Source organism: Mauremys reevesii, linkage group 2 (assembly GCF_016161935.1).
Source record: "Mauremys reevesii isolate NIE-2019 linkage group 2, ASM1616193v1, whole genome shotgun sequence".
In the NCBI taxonomy this organism is placed as follows: Eukaryota; Metazoa; Chordata; order Testudines; family Geoemydidae; genus Mauremys; species Mauremys reevesii.
Window position 1 is genome coordinate 259,017,439 of NC_052624.1, and position 21,616 is coordinate 259,039,054.

A 21,616-nucleotide genomic window follows, 5' to 3' on the forward strand; every position below is an offset into this window, starting at 1 on the left:
CAGGGCACAGCCACAAATTCCTGATTCAGAGCTCAACTAACTCACAGTTTGAAGGTGACTGGATCTGTTGTTTTGATTCAGACCCATCTCTACTTTAGAACATGTTCACTTTGTCATTAGTGCTGGACACAACTGAATACAATACTTTTAGTGACCTTCCTTTTCTATGTAGCTTAGCTGCTATATTGCTTGGCTGGGTTTCATCATCTTTTTTAACCAATTTCTTCAGTTTGTACTATTATTAAGACATCATTAAGCTCTAACCGTACACTTGACAACATACAAAACCCAGAAGACATGGAGCTACGTGGAAGACATAGGATATATAATGTATTATTTAGAGGTACCCCAATATAACCCGGTCCTCGGGAGATAAAAATATCTCTGCGTGTTACAGGTGAGACCGCATTATATCAAACTTGCTTTGTCCCCCTCCCCCGTTCCTTGTTCCCTGACCACTGCCTCCAGAGACCCCCATCCCTAATCATCCCCAGGATCCCACCCCCAACCCAACGTACCCTGTCCCCTGACTGCTCCGACCTCTAGCCACCCCTACCTGCCCCCTGACAGGCACTCACCTGCAGCGGCGGGAAGCGGAGCAGCCCGGCCCCAGTCCGCTCCACCCTGCCAGCTCCCAGCCACAGCGCTCCCCTTCCTGCCATTGGTGAGTGCGGAGAGGTTGAGGAAAGGAAGCCCCCACCCCCGCACTCACCTGCAGCAGGAAACAGAGTGCCGTGGCCCCAGCCTACTCCGCTTTCCTTGCCACGCCCCCAGCCGTGTCACTGGGGGACAGCTGGGGAAAGGTCCTGCACTCACCTGTGGCAGGAAGTGGAGCGCCACGGCTGGGAGCTGGCAGAGTGGAGCTGGCTGGGCCTGGGCTGCTCCACATCCCGCTGCCGGTGAGTGTGGGGAGGTTGGGGAAAGGACACCCCCTGCACTCACCAGTGGTGGGAAGCGGAGCGATGCGGCCCCAGCCTGCTCCACTCTGCCACCTCCCAGCCGCAGCGCTCCACTTCCCGCTGCAGATGAGTGCAGGGAGGTTGGGGAAAGGATGTCCCCCGTACTCATCTGTGGCGGGAATCTGAGCACTGCGGCTGGGAGCTGGCGGAGTGGCCGGGCAGCTCCACGTCCACCGCTGCTGGTGAGTGCAGGGAGGATCCCTTCCCCCAAACCCCCCTCCCCCGAGTGACATGGCTGGGGCCGGGGCCGGTGCGAGGGAACCAGAGTGGGCTGTTCTCGGCCCCCTGCTAATCCCTCGGGCCACTCTGGGACTGGGGGCCCCCAAAAGTGCCCTCCCACAGCTCCTTCCCCCCAGATTCGGGGGGGAGAGCCCCTGACTGCCCTCGTGACCCTCTGCCTCTTATCAAACCCCTCAGCCCCAGCCTGGCCCAACACCTTTAACACACTGCTCAGAGCAGCATGTCAGAGCTTTACCGTGTTATATGAGAACCCATGTTCTATTGGGTCGCGTTATATCAGGGTAGAGGTGTATTCTACAGATCTACATTTTGGTCTTTATTTTATTTAACATGAATAAGCAAGCTATATTAAGGAATGTGGAATCAAATAGCATCATTTTATAGTTGCTGTCAACACCTACTTTTCTTTTCCTCTTCTTATACCTTGACTATATACAAATCTTGCACTGGTTTCACTAAAGTTATTTTAAGAATCTATTTAATCAAACCAGTACAAACTCCTGTATGGACACACTTAATTAGATTTATAACTGGCATATAGCAATTTAACAAACTCTTGTCTGGATACATTTAATTTGGTTTCCAACTGAACTATATCTTCAAAAATAAACTGAATTGTGGATCATCATAGAGGACAAAAGACTTTGTTGATTGCTCTCCCCACCCCATGAAGACAATATATGTAGGTGTATTCCTCCCATCAGATGAGCTGGCTGGCCAGAGAAGGAGGGAATGAATAAAGATCCCTAACAAGGAGAAACTGCATCTCTACACTGCTGGACTCTTGAGGGCAAGGTTTTATAGGCATAAGCAAGGATCCACAGTGTTTAGCCTGGGTTAGCTGTAAGGGATATATCCAGCTTGCTTATTACAGAAGCTTCTATTACCTTTTGAAACTTAAGACTAACTTATTTATGTGTGTATGTTTACAAACTTTAATCCTATAAATAACTCTATTTCCTTTTCATAGTTAATAAATCTTTAGATAGTTTATTATAGGATTGGCTACAAACTTTTTCTTTGGTATGAGATTTAGGGTGCAATTGACCTGGGGTAAGTGACTGGTCCTTTGAGACTGAAAGTAACCTGAATATTGTTGCAGTTTTTGGTGTAAGGGACCATCTATCAACATGACAACTTTGACTAGATAACAAAATAGATTGGCATACCCAAAGGGACTATCTGTGACTCCATGGGTGGGCTGTTATAAGTGCCTGAGGAGTTCACACTGAATAAATGGCAGGTGAAACCTAAGTATAATTTAGGGTTTGTGCCCTGCTTCTTAATAGTCTGACCTGAGGTTCATATTCACTGTCTTGAGACAGCTTGGCTGCCTTCATGACTCCAAGTTGGTAGACTTGCTGGCCCAGGAAGGACTTCTTAGCCAACAGGAGGGAGGGATCGCTCAGTGTTTTGAGCATTGGTCTGCTAAAGCCAGAGCTGTGAGTTCAATCCTTGAGGGGGCCATTTAGGGAACTGCGGTAAAAATCTGTCTGGGGATTGGTCCTGCTTTGAGCAGGTGTTTGGACTAGATAACCTCCTGAGGTCCCTTCCAACCCTGAAATTCTATGATAATCACTAGTTCTAAGGACCAACAAAATAGTGGGATATTTTTGTTATGATGACCAATTGTTAATTTGAAAGATATGTTTAATTCATTTTTAATGGTATGCTTATTCTTGGCTAGACAGGATCTTAGAATGAATGGCTATGCAGAGGAATAAGACAGAACAAGACACCTATGAGTTTTTCACAGAAATTAGGTCTGAGCATAAAGGGGCATGTGCAAACTTTTTGCCTGTTATCCTCAGCCCCCTCTTGAGAGAATGTGGGCAAAGAGGAACATAGATGGAACCTTGGCTTCCATCCAGCCAATGACAAATTATTATCCCTTCCTCTCTCTCTCTCCGATTCCCAAATCATAGAATCATAGAATATCAGGGTTGGAAGGGACCTCAGGAGGTCATCTAGTCCAACCTCCTGCTCAAAGCAGGACCAATCCCCAACAAAATCAAATGAGGAGGAGTGCCTCTTCTTCTCTGCACTATTTTTGAGGCAACACACTATGTGTCACCCTTTATATAGGGCTGTAGCAAAACCACACTCTAACCACCTTCCTCCTGTTGTGTACTACAGTATTCCTAATATTTGACATTTGCACTCTATTATGTAAAAATATTTACATGTGAAAAGTGCTTTATAACTAATCATATTAATGGAATATACTGACTGGTTTTACAAATAGTTCAGCAAGTCAAGAGTGCAGATACCTTTTCTAAGTTACCTGTAAATGTTAAAAACTACAAGAAACTCATTTCACTACAATTTCCGTTATGCATTCCTGTATTAATATTTACTTTCCTGATTGTCTAGGATTTACTTTCCTGATTTCAGATGCCAAGAAGTGATATATTTAGCAGGTTGAGACAGGTTTTCCAGATCACACACACAAAATTAACAAGCTTCTAGAAAACATAAAAGCCTAAGGATCTCTCTCTCTCTTTTTTTTAAAAACACAGTAGAGTTTTCATTAAAGTTAAAAAGAGTCTACTACCAATACAGGATGGCAGAGGATAGTCCCATGCCCTTCTTTCCCCTGTCATACACTTTAGAAGGCTACTTCCATGGAGTGTGTAACCTGGATTGCATCCATAAATGATGGTACTGCCAGCAAAATGGCCTTGGTCACTGATCTTGTATCCAAATTGTGGCACACCAGGATCCTCACAGTGTGAAAGCTCAAAACCTGTAATGAGAATAAAGAGTGGAGTAACAGAATTAAAATGATAACACACATTTGTGAAATTAAACACTTTTTGTCTTCCAGTTTGAACACAGCATATTTTTATTTTTCATTTGGCAACACATTTAAGGTTTGTTTGTTTGGTTTTTTAAATGAGACTAGAAAACTAGCCAGATTGTCGGGCTCAATGGGCAGTGATCAATGGCTCAATGTCTAGTTGGCAGCCGGTATCAAACAGAGTGCCCCAGGGGTCGGGGCTGGGGCTGGTTTTGTTCATCTTTATTAATGATCTGGATGATGGGATTAATTGCATCCTCAGCAAGTTCACAGATGACATGAAGCTGGGGGGAGAGGTAGATATGATGGACGGTAGATATAGGGTCCAGAGTGACCTAGACAAATTGGAAGATTGGGCCAAAAGAAATCTGCTGAGGTTCAACAAGGACAAGTGCAGAGTTCTGCACTTAGGAAATAAGAATCCCATGCACCACTACAGGCTGGGGACCGACTGGCTAAACAGAAGTTCCGCAGAAAAGGACCTGGGGATTACAGTGGACGAGAAGCTGGATATGAATCAGCAGTGTGCCCTTTAGAAGCAGCAAAGAATCCTGTGGCACCTTATAGACTAACAGATGTTTTGCAGCATGAGCTTTCGTGGGTGAATACCCACTTCTTCGGATGCAAGCCAAGCAGTGTGCCCTTGTTGCCAAGAAGGCCAATGGCATATTGGGCTGTATTAGTAGGAGCATTGCCAACAGATCGAGGGAAATGATTATTCCCCTCTAATCGGCACTGGTGAGACCACACTTGGAGTATTGCATCCAGTTTTGGTCGCCCCACTACATAAGGGATTTGGACAAATTGGAGAGAGTCCAGCAGAGGGCAACGAAAATGCTGGGGCACGTGACTTATGAGAAGAGGCTGAGGGAACTAGGCTTATCTAGTCTGCAGAAGAGAAGAGTGAGGGGGGATTTGATAGCAGCCTTCAATTACCTGAAGAGGGGGTTCCAAAGAGGATGGAGTTAGGATGTTCTGAGTGGTGGCAGATGACAGAACAAGAAACAAGGGTCTCAAGTTGCAGTGGGGGAGGTCTAGGTTGGATATTAAGAAAAACTATTTCATTAGGAGGGCGGTGAAGCACTGGAATGGGTTGTCTAGGGAAATGGTGGAATCTCCATTCTTAGAGGTTAAGGCCCAGCTTGACAAAGCCCTGGCTGGGATAATTTAGTTGGGGCTGGTCCTGCTTTGAGCAGGGGATTGGACTAGATGACCTCCTGAGGTCTCTTCCAACCCTAATATGCTATGATTCTAAGGTTGATAGAAAAGTACAGAATTTTCAAAGGAGAGCCTAGGAAAAATACTGTGATTACCTGTGAGACCAATCCAGAATTCCTCATTCAGATATTGAGTAAAGTCTTCTGGACTGGGTGCACGTGTGTGTGCGTATTTTAAAGAACAGATATTTTTACCAATCACTCAGTGACTTCAGGTAGAATTTTCAAAAGCACCTAAGTGATTTAGGTGCTTAAGTCCCACTTTCAAAAGATACTAGGGCACATAGGAGCCTCAGACTAGGTTTACACTGCAATCTATAGGTGTGACTGCAGCATACATAAACTACTTAGATCAAAGCTATCTTAAGTAACAATAGCAGTGAAGTCATGGCAGCACAGGCAGCTACAACTTGACTATGTATACAGGGTCCTTGGTGGGCAAGGCCAGACTTTGCAGCTGCAGCTTTGCTGTTATTATTACTGGAGCTAGCTTTGATCTTTAACATGTGCTGCAATCATACCTCCAGCATGACTGCAGTGTAGACATACCCTAAGTCTCACTGGAAGTCTTTGGACTTGTCTATACCAATTAGACCATTGCAAGCTGGGGTGTAAATGTGGACCCTGCTACCATGCACCAAAAATTCTGTAGTTTTCTCTAACCTACCCCACTCTGAAACAAAAGGAGATTAAAACACACTATAGTGGGCTATTAGTGAGTGGCAGCAGGGTTCACACTAACATCTACTGCATGGTAGATTTACATCCCAGCTTCACGTGAACCAAGTGTTTGTGTAAACAAGTCCTCAATGAATGACATTAAACAGGCTTTAAATTCTTCATGCCATTTGATTTTCCTTAAGAAAGGTTATAAACTTTCCTATATTTAAGACATAGCCTTCAAAAACTACATGTTTTTAGTGAATGTGCTGTTCACCTCTTCTTACTGCAGCTGCTATGCCTATGGCTCAGTTAGCCAGTGAAATACAAAACCTTTTGATTATTCTTAAGTTGAACTTGAACTGATCTAAAAAACAAAAACAACAAAAAATTGAGGGCTCTATACATTTGGTTGGCAATTGATTGTTACAAAGTGTAATGTACATATATGTGGTAAATTAAATTACAATAAACTGTAGCACTATCAGTGAATAAAAACGTGCACGGACAATAGTCTGAATTGAAAAGCAGAGTATATTGAGTTTAATTTGCTGAAATTATCAATATTCTGAAAAAGTCAGAGTTTTCCTTGTCTTTATGATGTATTTCAGCTCACAATCCTTTCAGCTGAGAACCATGAAAACTTTTTTTTTAGTGCTGAGTAATTACATGGCTTGAAATGGCCATATGTACTATAAATACCATCTACTTCTAAAAAGTGACAATAACTTATAACACAACACTAAAATTAATTGTCCAATTATCATGATGACACTTTGATTTAGTTTGACAATGAATGTGTAGGCGCTCATTAGCAAAATTGCAGAGCATGGTTGTTTGTTGCTTTTCAAGCTTTAAATTAAAACCCTCTCCTTTACAAAGCCACGTTGTTTGAATACAAACAAGCACTTTCATAATAGTTAAATATGTAAGGTTTTCTATTCTAATCCTGCTTTCAAAAGCTCATGACTTTCAGAACTGGGGGACTGAAAGGTACAGGCTGATCCCAGCCTGAAGATGAATTGTTTGGGAAAGTTTGCTCCAAAACAATTTTGTCACTTTTGAGAATAAGGGAAGTCAGGTAGCAAGATAAAAAAAAACACACTTGTCTATTACAAAATTCCAGCTGGGGTTAGAAAATTGAAATATGGCCAAAAATTAGCTCTCGTTTAGAAGAAGTGCATGTGAGTGTTCCAGTGAAAATTGCTTTTGATTTGAACAAGTTAGGAGCATCTGGGAATCTCATTCTATTGGAACACAAGCAAATTTTAAAAATAGCACTTAGCTCATAATGTGCATAGGTAATAAGGGCATATGGTACATGTGCCCCAGACATTCCCACATATGGCTGAAGAGGAAGCAAAGAAAAGGTTCTTCACTTCCACCATCGCATGCACAGTCTCAAATTACAGAACTGTGCTGAGTCGTTGACAATTTGCTCAACTTTCACACTCTCTACTCAGTTACTGAACTATGTTTTATTAATTGTGAAGAATTTTCATTTACTTTGCAACAAAACTGCTCAGATTTGGACTGAGCTATCTATTGACATGGAAACAGAAACATGTCTTAGTAGGTTAAATGATGTGTCTTCTCTACCTGAGTTTCTGCCAGTATGGCTCACTGAGAATATGGAGATGACAGGGACCTTCATAACCTGTGAGTTGGATCATTGTTCTGTCTGAATGCTGAAGGCCAGGAGGGAAGTACTGAGTCCCATTGTTGGCCAAGATTTTCATTTGTTACTCTGTGGGTGTGGGGAACAGGCATGTTAGGTCCATGTTTAAGAATCTAACTCTTGATTTTGGCAATGTAGCTAACTATTGACTTTTATCCCATCACACATTTTCTGGGAAAGTCACTGAGAAGGCTGTGATTAGAACTGGTGAATAATGAATATTTTGGTCCACTGGCAGTTCTGAAAAATTAAATAAAGAAGTTTTGCTGTAGATCAAATAAAAATCAAATTTTCAGCTAGTCAAAAAGTCAAAAAACGTTCTTCAGGCATTTTCACAAAAGCAAAGGAGGACTAGATTCATAAGATATTGGGAGGAGGGAGGATGATGATGACCATCTCTCTTGTAAGTTTTAGTCCAGTGGTTAGGGACGTACATACTTGGGATGTGGGAGATCAAACTTCAATTCCTCTCTTTAGCGGATGAGGAAATGGGACTTTGAACTTAGGTATCCCACATTACAGGGAAGTGTACTATCCCCTCGGGTAATTCTTTCTCAATGTTGCCTGTTAAAGCTGTTTCATTTGGCATAAATAATTAAATATTCCTTGGAGCAGGGATTTGAAGTAGGGTATCTCACATTGTTAATGAGTATCCTAATCTATCAGGAACTGAAGTCATTCTCACTCTCTTTCCCTCTCCCAATGATTATTCATTATCATTCACAGTGGCAATTCATAGCCATTTATGTTGTGGTTTGTTTGTTTATTTTCAGGGGACTGTGCGCCAAGGAAAATTTAGCAAAACAAAACCAACATAATTTGCTTATGCTACAAACTCCGTGAAATGTGTTTTAGTTTCACTATGGAAATTCCAGAAAGTCAATGGCATGTGTAATAATACTGAAATTCCATACCTAATCAGACCAGTTGGTTGTCTAATCCAGTATCCTGTCTCTGAAAGTGACCAGTACCAAATGCTTCATAGGCAGCGCTCGTTCCCCCGTAAGTAGACAATTATGCAATAACTTATCCATGGCGATGTTTTTTGGTAATTCTAGGTGGTTAGTGATTGGGTATGTTCTGAAGCTTTCATTGGGATTTTGTATTTATTTTAAGACTAGCTACTATAATTTCAGATTTTTTTATTCATATAAATATTTAATCCTTCTGTGAATCCCATTAAGCTCTTACCTCTATAATATCTTGTGACAGTGAGTTGCACTGTATAATTTCCAGACTAGAATATTTGAGTAATACAGAAGCTAGAGTTCCGATATAATAAATGTTTGATTTGGGCAGAGAGTTGAAAATGGATTATTTTGAGAGAGTGATGAATTGGTGGCAATATTTTACCAGTTTTTATCATCATTTGAATTTATGAGTATGAACAATGACTGTTTCAAGCCATGAACAACATAAATCCATTATTCTATTTGTCTACATACTTACTTGTGTAAACAAGCTGAAAACCTTCATCGGTTCCCTCTGTATCTGAGTTAAATTCCAACCACAGATGATTTGAAGTACTACTTAGTGTCAGTCCTCTTAACGAGGCCCCAGTAAATGCACCCAGCAGGTGAGCTGTGTTGTCTTTTCCATCATATATCTGTAAAACAAATATGACTTGTACAATTGTAAAAAAATTCAGTTACAACATAATTTCATACATGCTTATTGTACCAGGATCTATTGTAAGTCAATTTAGAGAGCTCTTTATGCATATGCTGTTTGTTTTTCCTGAATTATGATATAATTGTGGTGATTTTTCAAATGCACAATTTAAAATATGTCAGTTCTTTTTTGCATGACAATTGAAGTGGAAAGGGTTGCCATTTCAGCAAAATGTTTTTAAACATCTGTGTTTACTTTGCCATTCCCAATATTATAATGTTTGCCACAACGTATCAAGGAATACTTATTTTGTGTACGCACTTCTGCCTCAGTCCTGGAAGTGGTGTAATATAAAAATGTAATGTCTCCCTAGCCATGAATGTTAAACAAACCTCTGCAAAATATTTCTAAGTAAATAAAGGTGCAGGTATAACAATAAAATAAAAGGAATGAGAATAAAACAAACAGAATAACTGGCTCCTTAAGTTGGAAGAACAATGCAATTTATATGTAAACTGGAAACCAACATTTTTATTTATTTTTCTTCAAGAGCTGTTTTTCCCCTATTTAACAATGGACATTTCTATAGAAAAACTTAAATAAAATCCCAAACATTTCAAAGAATCTATTCTAATAACATTTAGCAGATTTCATTGCAAGTTTTGTTCTTTTTAAACATTAGAGGTTGTTACATTCCATTCAGCCATGAGAAAGTTAAACTGTAATTTGATTAACTGTAGTTGCTATACTTCACACATAAAATCTTTGACAAGCAAGTTTTAAGAATGACTACATTTGTACATGACTACATTCTGACCTTTGTCTTAGTCTTGATTTGCTGCACAGTGAACTTCAAAACTTTTGAATCAAATCAAAAAAAAATCAAAACTTTTCCTGTCAAATAAATAAATATTCATGCTCAATGCTAAATAAAGTCTACTTTTATCAGTGGAAAAATTATGTAGTGTTTGCATTTGTAAATATGAATGTAAAGCAAAACCAACACAAACCAAAAATACCATTCTCACCCAATGTATTAAAAGGGAATTTAAAATGTGACACGTAACTATTATGAGCTGCTTTTTGCATCTGTGTGGAGGATTTACATACATAACTCCCATTTAGCATTAATCAGACACTTCTGCATAAGCATCTAGTAAAAATGGAATCTGTCCACTATCTTTCAGATGATCATCTGAGTGAATGAGGTATAGCACTTTCACAATGAAATTGCAGAATAACACCAGTGTCTGGGCCAACATTCCTTGTCTCATTCAAAACAAGGAAACAACAACCAAAACAAACAAACTCACAGACTTTAATGCTAATGGCTCTGTGTGAATTACTGTACAACTATCCCATATCTGTTATGTAGCCTCTGACCTTCTAATAGCTAATTCGCTGTTTTATTAGCATTTTGGAATATTCCAAAGTACTAAAGGCATTCTATAAAACAAGAGTCTTCTATTTAGGTGAAGCCATGTATGTGATGATGAACTAATACAATGGAATGTGTTTTATTGAAGTGTTGGGGGAAATTACATGAATTTTCATAATATTGTGGCTTCAGTATGAATAGGAAATCAGTTTTCCAAGTCCAGCAAGATTTGTTCCCATAGAACTTCAAAAATTCCACTAGAATACAGCTTAAGAAAAAGTTGTTACTGTGGTGTGTCAACCAATGCAACCCACAGGACCATTAAAAAAACCCTATGGCTAACTAGAAGTTTCTGTTCATTGTAAATAAGTGCTGCACTGCATGTTAGAAAATTATTTAGGAAAACAATCTCTTGGAGATACTATTCTGTTATTAAATACTAATTACTTGCATCAGTAATTTCAGATCTTTGGAGATCTCAGGAGATTAGATGTCAAAACACTCTTTTTGAAATACAGTACGCATAGGCAAGATTATTTATGCCAAAGTACTTGATGCACCATTTCATAACAACTTCAAAATCAGGTTCACATATAGCTCCTTATGGAGATGTTACTTCCTTCAAAGGCCTTCCAGAAAATGGCTACAATATACTGAGATTGCAAGAAAGCTAACTACCAGACATCCAACTTTATAATTGTCTGGTATGTTTTGTGTATACACCGCATATGTTTCTCCCAATGAAACTTCTGTTCTATATGCTCCTCAATGTAGAAATCTAAATAATATTTCCAACAGTGCAGTATTTGTATTCAAGAGCCACAAAATCAAGAACTCCATGTATGATACTCTCTGTTCCAAATCCCTGAAATGGCTCATCATCCACTATCACATCATATTTAATCTTACTATGACCACCTTCAAAGCTCTGCATAACTCTGCCTCTCCCTGCCTATCATACCTTGTTTAATTGTTCATTGCCCTGCCTCTCCACTCAGCAGCATTCCCAGTCTTTGCCACCAGTGTGTCATCTTACTATGGTATCACTTACATAACCTCTTCCACGTGCCTGTCATACATTGTATAACCTCACTGTGCTCATCTGAAAAGACTTGAACCCGTCCACAATTATGTCTTTCTTAAAGATCCACTTCATAAAGTTGAAAAGGTCACTATTAGATGTTCTCACCCCAATTCCTCTATTTGTCTGTCTGTTCTTAGGTTGTGAGTCTTTCAGAGCACAGACTGGTCCTTTTGCATGTCTGGAAAGTGTCTCAGACATAGTAAGCCATAAACAAACAAACAGCAGTGCACCATTCTCAGTTTCACACCTGGCATCATCTCTGACTGGCAACAATGGGCCACAAAATAGATTACAATGTCTAGCTGTCCTCATCACAGCTTATGGAGAAGCTGTGCTTGCTCGTACACAGCAAACATAATAGTGTGTAATCTGGTATTTGGGCAAACAATTCCTTTATCTTTGCTAATTTAAACTAACATACAGGAAAAGACCTGGAAACAAATCAAACAAACAAAAAAACAAAAGATGTTCAGAAGAACACTGTGCTATGATTCCTAACTGTACTGTATGTAATTAACATTGCTGTCCATATATGCTCTATAAAATAAAGGATTTTTTTTCACATTGAGCCTGAAATAATATTATCTACTTTTCAAAGGGAAGGGCAGTAAGTAAAGAAATTGTGTAGAAGACATCTGACCAGTATAAAAAGATGGGGGAGGGAGAAGAGCTGAGTCCATAAAGGTGATCAAGAAAGTCTCACACACACAATAAAATCCTGAAATTCCTGTATTAGAAATGACAAGGAGAGCTACCAACAAAGAAGTCATTTCTTAATATTAGAATCTAAGTTTATGAAGAACCAGGATTATTTGTTAGTTGAAAACAGCAGATAAAACAGTTACATAATTCAGATACTGACATTGACTACATATAAGGAAAACACACCCTTGGCCTTGAGTATAAACGGTTTATAATATACGGTATAAATAGAAAAGATGGTAAATTATTTGCATATAATGCACAGTAAAAGAACAAAGAGTTGGACATATTGAACAACAAATAAATTATGTACAAATAGTCTTAGCTATGAATGTGTTATGGAAAGTTTTGCTGAAACTACAATTACCCAGTTAATCTATCTCTGTTCCAATACCAAAAAGGTAAATAAACACTAGATTTTAGATTGTAAGTTTTTCAGGGCAGGAACCATCTCTTTCTATATGTTTTCACAGTCTCTAGCACTTAATAAGCATTTTCCTCAGTTATTATAATTAATAATAATCAGTTACAATCCTCATCCAAACTCATCCTGCTATCTGTTTTTCCACGGCATGCAGGAGGCACTGGTAGGGGAAGGGCACGAGCAGGGATGGGGCGCGCCTGGGGAAGGGGCAGAACTGGGCGGGAAGATGAGGGGCAGAGCAGGGGTGAGAAGAGGCAGAGTGTGTGCTTGGGGGAAAGGTGGAGTGAGGGCAGTGGGGGTTGAGCACCACTGGGGAAAGGAAAAAAACTTGTACTTGTGCATGCTGGGGCCCCATATTTCCTCTGTGGCCATTTTGCACAGTGTAAATATAAAGAAATAAAGAAATTATAAGATGTTAAGGAACACTGAGCCTTAGAATAAAAACATCATTGTTTCTAGACTCTCAGAAACTATGGTGATGAGGAGCATAGAGGTACCTAGACAGATGGATAATACACATGGTAAGCAATGAACAATTCTCAGGGTAAAAATGTTAGATTCAAATAAAAATAAAAATAATGATTATTAACTGAATAGGGTAGCACTAAAGTATATGCACTAAAGACAGCGTGGATGCCTAGCTTAACTTTATTTACAAGTCTTTGAAAATTGAATTGAGATTAGTAATCAGGCTAGGCCAGAGGCACAGCAGCAGAATAAATGACTTTTGAAATGGAATTGAAAGCAGACCTGAAACAAAGAAAACCATTCTAGGAGAATTAGTGGTACACTATACAGACATTTAAATCACATCTGACTTAAAGATAAAACATGTTGTGTATGATGGCCCTTCCTCTGATCCTGCCAAGCTAGTTAAAACTGATATCTCTTAAAGACCCTGGCTTTATTTTATTTTTAAACATACTTTGAAAAAAAAAATCTGTCCTTGGTTAAATATATGCTGAAGACACAGTAATTTTTCATAGATAAATCTGGATAAAAATATTGGAGTAACTTTTTAGCGTTCAACCCTACTGAAATGCATGATAGATTCAAGGTGTACAGTATAACCAAGGCATACTTTTGTTGATAAGTAAGTATGTATCATGTGTAATCAATAACTAACATAAAGGCTATTAATAAATTACAAAAAATGGTACCCCAGTAGTTTCCCAAAATCTCCCATAAGTTCATTTCCTTAGATAAATATTTTATGCCTTTAATTTTTCCCCCCAACACATACTGTATTGCAAATGTCATCAATCTTCTTACTATATTAATCCTTTCCCACTGTTTAGTATGACAACTGAGTTTTCTCCAAAGTTGACACTAACTGGGAAATGACTGCTTAGGAAGGAGTACTGCAGAAAAGGATCTGGTGGTTATAGTGGATCACAAACTAAACATGAATCAATATTGTAATACCATTGCAAAAACAAACAAACAACTCTCAACCCACCCACACCCCAACATCATTTGAGATTTATTAGCAGGAATGTTGTAAGAAAGACATGAGAAGTAATTCTCTCACTCTACTTAGAACTGGTAAAGCCTTAACTGGAGTACTGTGTCCAGAACACACTTCAGGAAAGATGTAGACAACACTGAGAAAATACAAAGGAGAGCAACACATATGATTAAAGGTCTAGAAAACATGACCTACAAGGAAAGATTTTTTAAAAATGGGTGTGTTTAGTCTGGAGAAGAGAAGACTGAAGGGGGAGATGATAAGAGTCTTCAAGTACATAAAAGTTTGTTATAAAGAGGAGTGTGATAAAATGTTTTCCTTATCCACTGAGGGGAGGACAAGAAGCAATGAGGTTAAATTGTAAAAAAAGGGAGACTTAGGTTAGACATTAGGATAAATGTCCTGTCAGGATAATTTGGCCCTGGGATAAACTGACCAGGCAGGTTGTGGAATCTCCATCAATGGAGGTTTTTAAGAGCAGGTTAGACAAAAACCTGTAAGGGATGGTCTAGATAACACTTAATCCTGCCTCAGTGCAGGAGACTGAACTAAGTGACCTACTGAGGTTCCTTCCAGTCCTACATTTCTACAATTTCTATGATACTATAAACCTGCTTTACAGATCTGCTAGCAGGTTTGTTGTTAAATACACCCTACTCTATGCCATACCCACAATGGAAAATAATTTCAAGGTTTGCTGAGGTTCCTGGAATTCTCTGTCTGAATTCTCTGTCTGACAAGAGAACAGAGGGAAAATGGCCCCTGGGGCATTGGAGGAGAAAGGGGGAAAAGATCATGCATTTAAATGTAAAACAGAAACATCAACAAAACAACTTTTCCTCAGGCTGAGAATTGAATATCAATCTAATGTACATTCCAGCTGAGAACACTGGGGAATCCCCCAGTCTAATACACTGGCATATAAACCCAGATTCAATGTGTTTGTATCACTTTCCTTTTCAGTCTTTTATCCTTTCTTATATTTTATCCAGTTACATTACCTAATAGTATTACATCCCTGGATGGATAAGAAGAAAATAGCATTAGTCATTCACTCGGTTACTACCAGAGGCCCAGTGATCATTTTCCACATATTTATCTTGCAAAGCGAATGGCAGCACCTAATATAAGTTCCCTCATGATATCTGTACCAGAAATCGTGACTAAGGGTGAAACTCTGCTTTCACTAAACTCAATGGGAGTTTTCCCAGTGACGTCAGGGGAACCAGTATTTCACTCACAGTTCAATGCTGAAGTTAACAGGAGTACTCATGAGTTAGGGGTGTCAAGATTGGCCCACTACCCTGGTTTTAATGTAGAAATGACCCTTTTCTTGATACCCAAATGTCCAGATAAGAATTTGCGCAGGCTGTGCGCTAAATGCATAGCAGAAACAAGGATTCTGAAAACATGATTTGGCCTCAAAATGATATATTTCCCTTTACATTACCCCAATGCAAGATGACTCATGATTTGCTATTGCTAATTATCCATGTGGCATCTCACTGAAAACATAAGAGTCTACCTGTGTGAATCATTTTGAAGGACTGATCTTCTTAATGGCTCCCATCTGTCTTACACAAACAAAGAAAATTGTGTATATGGTTCCCCTATCTAAATGAAGTAAATATTGGGAAAAGGTTTTTGTTTGTTTGTTTGTTTGTTTAATATACTACGTTTGAAGGATTTTTTTTTTAAATTACATAAATAGTGTGTGGAAAATATACTATTTTCATTGATAGATGGACCCAAATTCCACCTCTTGAATGTCACAGATCCACCTGATATTTCTGAGTGCTAGCATTTACATTTGGATACCTGATTAAATTGGCTGTTCATTCCAGGAGGCTCAATTATCAACAGTTCTTAGAGCTACAAATGAATATAATTTAAGACATTATTTGATTTCAGTTCTGAAGATTTTACCAAAGGAAGAATTTAGCTGACTTTTTTTTTAAATAAGTGTGCCCTCTTTTAACCAACCTACTTTTGGGAATTTGCCATCCCAAACAGAGATGACATATGGATATGTAGATCTAAACCTTTTGAAAGAGGCAGAACACCACAATATTGACAGCTAAAGCTGAAGCTAGCATTGCCTTGTCAAATGTATCATTTATTCCATACATCAACCAGAAATGAGGATTTGAGGACAGAATAAGGCTTATGTGTGTTTTTGTGCATGTACTAGCTCTTACCCACCAAAATATACCATAATCTTCTGCTTCTATGTTTTCATGATTATGGTACACAAATGGATTATGACATCAAGGATAGAGAATTCTTAAGAAACAAAAATTTGGATTTCCATGCAAATGTTCCTAGTTTATATATATATATATATAGAGAGAGAGAGAGAGAGAGAGAGAGTGCTCCAAAAACTTATTCACAGGGGACATTAATGTCTTAGGTCTCGTCTACACTATGAAGTTAAGTCAACATAAGGCAGCTTACATCAACCTAACTATGGAGGTGTATACACTACAATGCTCCTCCCGCCACTGTAACTCGCCTGCCATGGAGACCTAATAAAACCACCTTGACAAGAGGCATAGCACTTAGGGCAACACAGATAGACAGACTCAGTATCAGTGGAGACACTGTGTTGCTTGCGTTAACTTAAGTGGCCTCCAGAAGGTGTCCCACAATGCCCACCTGACTGCTCTACTCACCATTTTGAACTCTGCTGCTCTGCAGCCAGGTACATAAGTATTCGCCCCTCCCTTTTTAAAGTTCCAGGAAGTTTTGAAATTGCTCACTCTGTTTGCTCGGTATGGAGAGTACTGCCCAGCAGACCATGCCATTTCCACTCAGCAAACACTCTCCTGCTTGGAGTACACCAGTGGTGGTGGATCTCCTGTGTCTGTGGTGAGAAGAGGCTGTGCAGTCACAGCTCCACTCCAGATGCAGGAACTTTGATATCTATGGCCAGATCACTCGGGGCATGGCCGAGAAGGGCTGACAGGGACATGCAGCAGTGCCATGTAAAAATCAAGGTGCTGCGGCATACCAGAAGGCAAGGAAGGCAAATAGTCACTCTTGTGCAGAGCTGCAGACATGCTGATTCTACAAGGAGCTGCATGACATCCTTGGCAACGACCCCATCTCCACCGCTAAGAGCCCCGTGGATACTTCAGGGGGCTGGAGTCACCAGCTACCAGAGTGAATTCCAAGGACAATATATTGAATGAAAGGGTGGAGGTGGAGGAGGATGGGGGACTTGTGACAGGGAGATCCGGTCGCATGGGCAAGCAAACATCTCTTTTTGACTCCAGAGCAGTCTAGTCTCCCCCAGCAGTGTAGCTGTGCTGAGTCTGATGCAGGGGAGGGAACCTCTGGTTAGTACTCAGTTTGCTTCAATACTGCAGGGACACATATGCACATGTACTACTTTTTTAATCAGGCTAGAAGAGGTAGTGAAATAACCTATACAAGTACATTTGCTATCTGCTTTCTCATTCCCCTGTACAGCTAGGCAGTGGGAGCCTGTGGAAAAGTTTGTTTATGCACACCTGGATGTCCCGTGATTCCTTCACATATCTCTAGGAAACTTTTCTTTCTGCAATCCTCTGCCAAAGGTAGCTTGGTAGAGATGCCTTGTTTCTTCCCCCACAGTAGGACACGCCACTTGGCAATTACTTCAGCAGGCACCTTTGCAGCACACAGGCTAGCAGCATATGGACCCAATGCATCCACATGCATGCAGGAGGTGCTCCCTTGCAGCCTTGGTTACCTTCAGGAATGAGATATCAGCTACAGTCACTGCCGCCTGTAGAAAATGGTGCCAGTGTTCACTACAATAGACCTAGGTGCTGGTACTGATAACCTAGTGCAACCCCCCAATTTGTCCCAACTCACCCCCCTCTCCTGCCACCATGCTGAATGACTCCTAAGAGAAAGTGAGAAAGTTGTGCTTGTAACTTGTTTGGATCCTTGTAAGTGCACTGACAAGAAGACCTCTGTCCATTGTTTCTTTACCAAATGCAGATGTGGCCTTGAGAGTCCCCTCATGCACACTGGTGGAGTGGCTTGGGCAGATAAGTAGAAGAAAGAAGAGGTCTAAGGAAGACATGTTCTAGGAGGTGCTGCAATCCTCTGATGCTTCATATTAGGTAATAATTGGAGATATACCAATCTCCTAGAACTGGAAGGGACCTTGAAAGGTCATCAAGTCCAGCCCCCTGCCTTCACTAGCAGGACCAATTTTTGCCCCAGATCCCTAAGTGGCCTCCTCAAGGATTGAACTCACAACCCTGGGTTTAGCAGGCCAATGCACAAACCACTGAGCTATCCCTCCCCCCCATATTGTGAGCAGAGAGTTTGGAGAGAGGCAATCAATGAGAAAATGTGGAGGGATACTGAGAAAAGAAAGCAGGACCAGGAAGAGATGCTGATAATGCTGCTCAGGGAGCAAACAAACATGCTGTGTTTTCTGACTAAACTTCAGGCTGAACACATCTGTGCTCGCCTCCCCCTGCAGCCCATACAGAACTGCATTCCAGGACTTCCCTACATTCCCTCCCCACCCCACCCCACCCCCCCCGCACACACACATCTTCCATTGCCACAACAGTACCCCAGGCACTCCACTCTATAGGACATCATGCATAATGACAGCTGGACATATAGCCAGCTGTGAGAGCCTCGTTGGCCTACGTGCCTGTGAATTCGCTGTCCCTTCCCCTTTAAAGATACTTCTTCCTGCGTATAAGAAGTTTAGCTCAGAATGACATAGGTATGTTTGCATGGGTGTAGAATAAAAATCAACTTATGGAAAGTGGATGAATCTTTATTATTCTCCAACTCATGGTGACTGCTGCTAACATTCAGAGATAGTAGCAATAAGTGCATTTGTATTATTATAGAAGTACACACACAGCAATCATTACAATGTTCATACCACAGTGCAAAAAAATAATGCCAGGCTCAACACATTACAGCAACACACATTACTGTAGCTCATTGTTAAAATATTCCTTCAAAGTCTCCCTGATCCACATAGCATCCCATTTAGCCCCTCTGATAGTCCTGGTATCTGGCTGCTCAAAGTCAGCAGACAGCTGTTCAAATTCCATGTGCCACCCATGGGGCAACTTCTCCTCCTTTGCTACACAGATAGTATGAAGTGCACAGCAGACTGCTATGACCATGGGGATATTGCCCTCACAGAGATCTAACCTGAGGAGACAGCACCAGTGACCCTTTAAGCAACCAAAGGTACACTCAACAGTCATTCCATACCTACTGAGCCTGTTATTATGCTCCTTGCTGCTGTCAAGCTGGCCAGTGTATGGCTTCATGGGCCATGGTGCAAGGGGTATGCTGGATCTCCCAGGATCACTATTGGCAACTCCACACCTCCACTCATAATTCTCTGGTCTGGAAAGAAGAGTCCCTGCTTTCAGCTTTCTGTACAGGCCTGTATTCCTAAAGATGAATGTGTCATACACCTTCTCTGACCAGCTTATGATGATACTGGTGAAATGATCTCAGTGAGCCACCAGCACTTGCAACACCATAGAAAAGTAGCCCATTTTGTTGATGCACTCCATCTCAATGTGGTCTGGGGCACACAATAGGGATGTGTGTGCTATCTGTTGCCCCACCACAGTTAGGAAATACCACTGCTGCAGAGCCATCCACTATTTCATGCACATTACCCACAGTCACAGTCCTTCATAGCAGAAGGTAATTAATGACCATGCACACTTGCATCACAGCAACCCCATGTGGATTTCTGACTCCAGACTGATTCAGGAATGATCAGTAGCAGTCTGGCATTGCCAGTTTCTACACAGCAATCGCCACTCATTTCTGTGCTGTAAAGGCAGCTCTTGTTTTTGGTGTCCTTGTGCTTCAGAGTAGGGGCATGCTCCGTACACAGTTCCAGGAAAGTGGCTTTGTGCATCCGAAAGTTCTGCAACCACGGTCCTGCAACCACGGTCCGAAAGTTCTGCAACCATCATCCCAAACCTGCATAACAATGTGATCCCACCACTCTGTGCTTGTTTCTCAAGCCCAGAACTGACGGTCCACCATGTGTAGCTGCTCCGTGAATACCAAAACCAATCTTGAATTGTTTCTTTCCATGGCACTCAGCAAGGCAGACACCAAGGCATCATCAACAGACTTGCGTCTCAGAAAATACTGCAGGATCAGGTGTATTGTATTCATAATGCTCACCACAATACTGGAGAGCAGTCCAGGATTCATGCTTTCTGACGGAGATGGCAGATGCACAGGTCTCAGGGGCTGTTGAAAAGTGGTGAGAAATGTACTAGGAAGCCCATGGAATGATGGGCTAGTGAAAAATGCATCATGGGATGCTGCAACTGCCCGCATGAGACATTGTGCACCCTTCCCAAAACACCCTGCAGTGGATGATGGTGAGTTGCACATTGGAATAACTACTCATGGTGCTCTGCTCACTGTGTCAGTGCAAGAGCTGCTACTGTGGATGTGCTCCGCCAACACAAGCTGTGTAGTGTGGACATGCAACAGCGGTTTAATTACAGCAGTAGCTGTATGTCAACCTAACTTAAGTTGACTTAACTTTGCAGTGTAGACATGGCCTTAGAGCTGGATCCCGCACAGTGTGAATGAGTGCCAAGTAAAAGTGATGAGTAGGGCAAGGAGTTCAGGGGAATTTGATCATGGATAGCTGTTCAACTCAGATACCAATCTCTCTCCCCACACCCCCAGCAGCTTCAAGAGCCAGGCCTCCTTAGGATAATAAGAATCATGTTTACAGCCATGTTTTCTCAGACATTACAGTCTCCACAAGACATATCTCCTTTTTACTCTGAACATTTGCAAGTAAAGAACAGACAAACTAGGAGGAGTTAACTTGCCACTCAATGCATAAGTCTACACCTATTGTTTAAACTCACTCATGCCCATGCCCTTTGCTGATCCTGGAGCACACCACAGTTGCACAGTCCTGATGATATAGAAATTCTAAAAATGATCAAGCAGCAGCGTTACACAGACGGTCGTAAGTTGTTAACCTATTGACTCAGTCTTCATTCAGTTGTTCCTCCAACAGAGATACTCTCATAGACACATCCCCTCCCAATCACATGTTCCCTCATTTTGTACATAAACTACTAATTACCTTTTGCCCCTTGTAGGTCTGATCTCTTCAGGGCACTCTGCAGTTTGCTTTCACTAGAGCTAGTCAGAAAAAAACCTCAGATGGAACCATTTGCTATCAGAAAATGCAGTTGTCAAAATCAAAACACTATGCAAGTATGCTGATATCACTAAAATTTCGTTTCAGAGGGAAAAAAAGGTGGATTTTATTTTTTGCAAACTCAAAATCCTCCATGAAACAGAATATACTCGTTAATAAGCTAAATATTTTGGGTAAAAAAGTGGTGCATAGAAGAGCAGAGA

General features: G+C 40.8%; 1 protein-coding gene across 2 annotated transcripts in view; it reads right to left on the bottom strand.

Annotated features, from left to right (window-relative positions):
* The window catches only part of CSMD3 (CUB and Sushi multiple domains 3), a 1,158,685-nt gene that overhangs the window by 360,766 nt on the left and 776,303 nt on the right, over positions 1 to 21,616 (bottom strand). For both annotated transcript variants that reach the window (XM_039525141.1, XM_039525140.1), the window contains 2 exons: positions 9,004 to 9,160; positions 3,754 to 3,945 (listed from right to left, as the gene is read on the bottom strand). In XM_039525141.1, the coding sequence (XP_039381075.1) occupies positions 3,754 to 3,945; positions 9,004 to 9,160 (349 nt within the window). The remainder of the gene's footprint in view (positions 1 to 3,753; positions 3,946 to 9,003; positions 9,161 to 21,616) is intronic.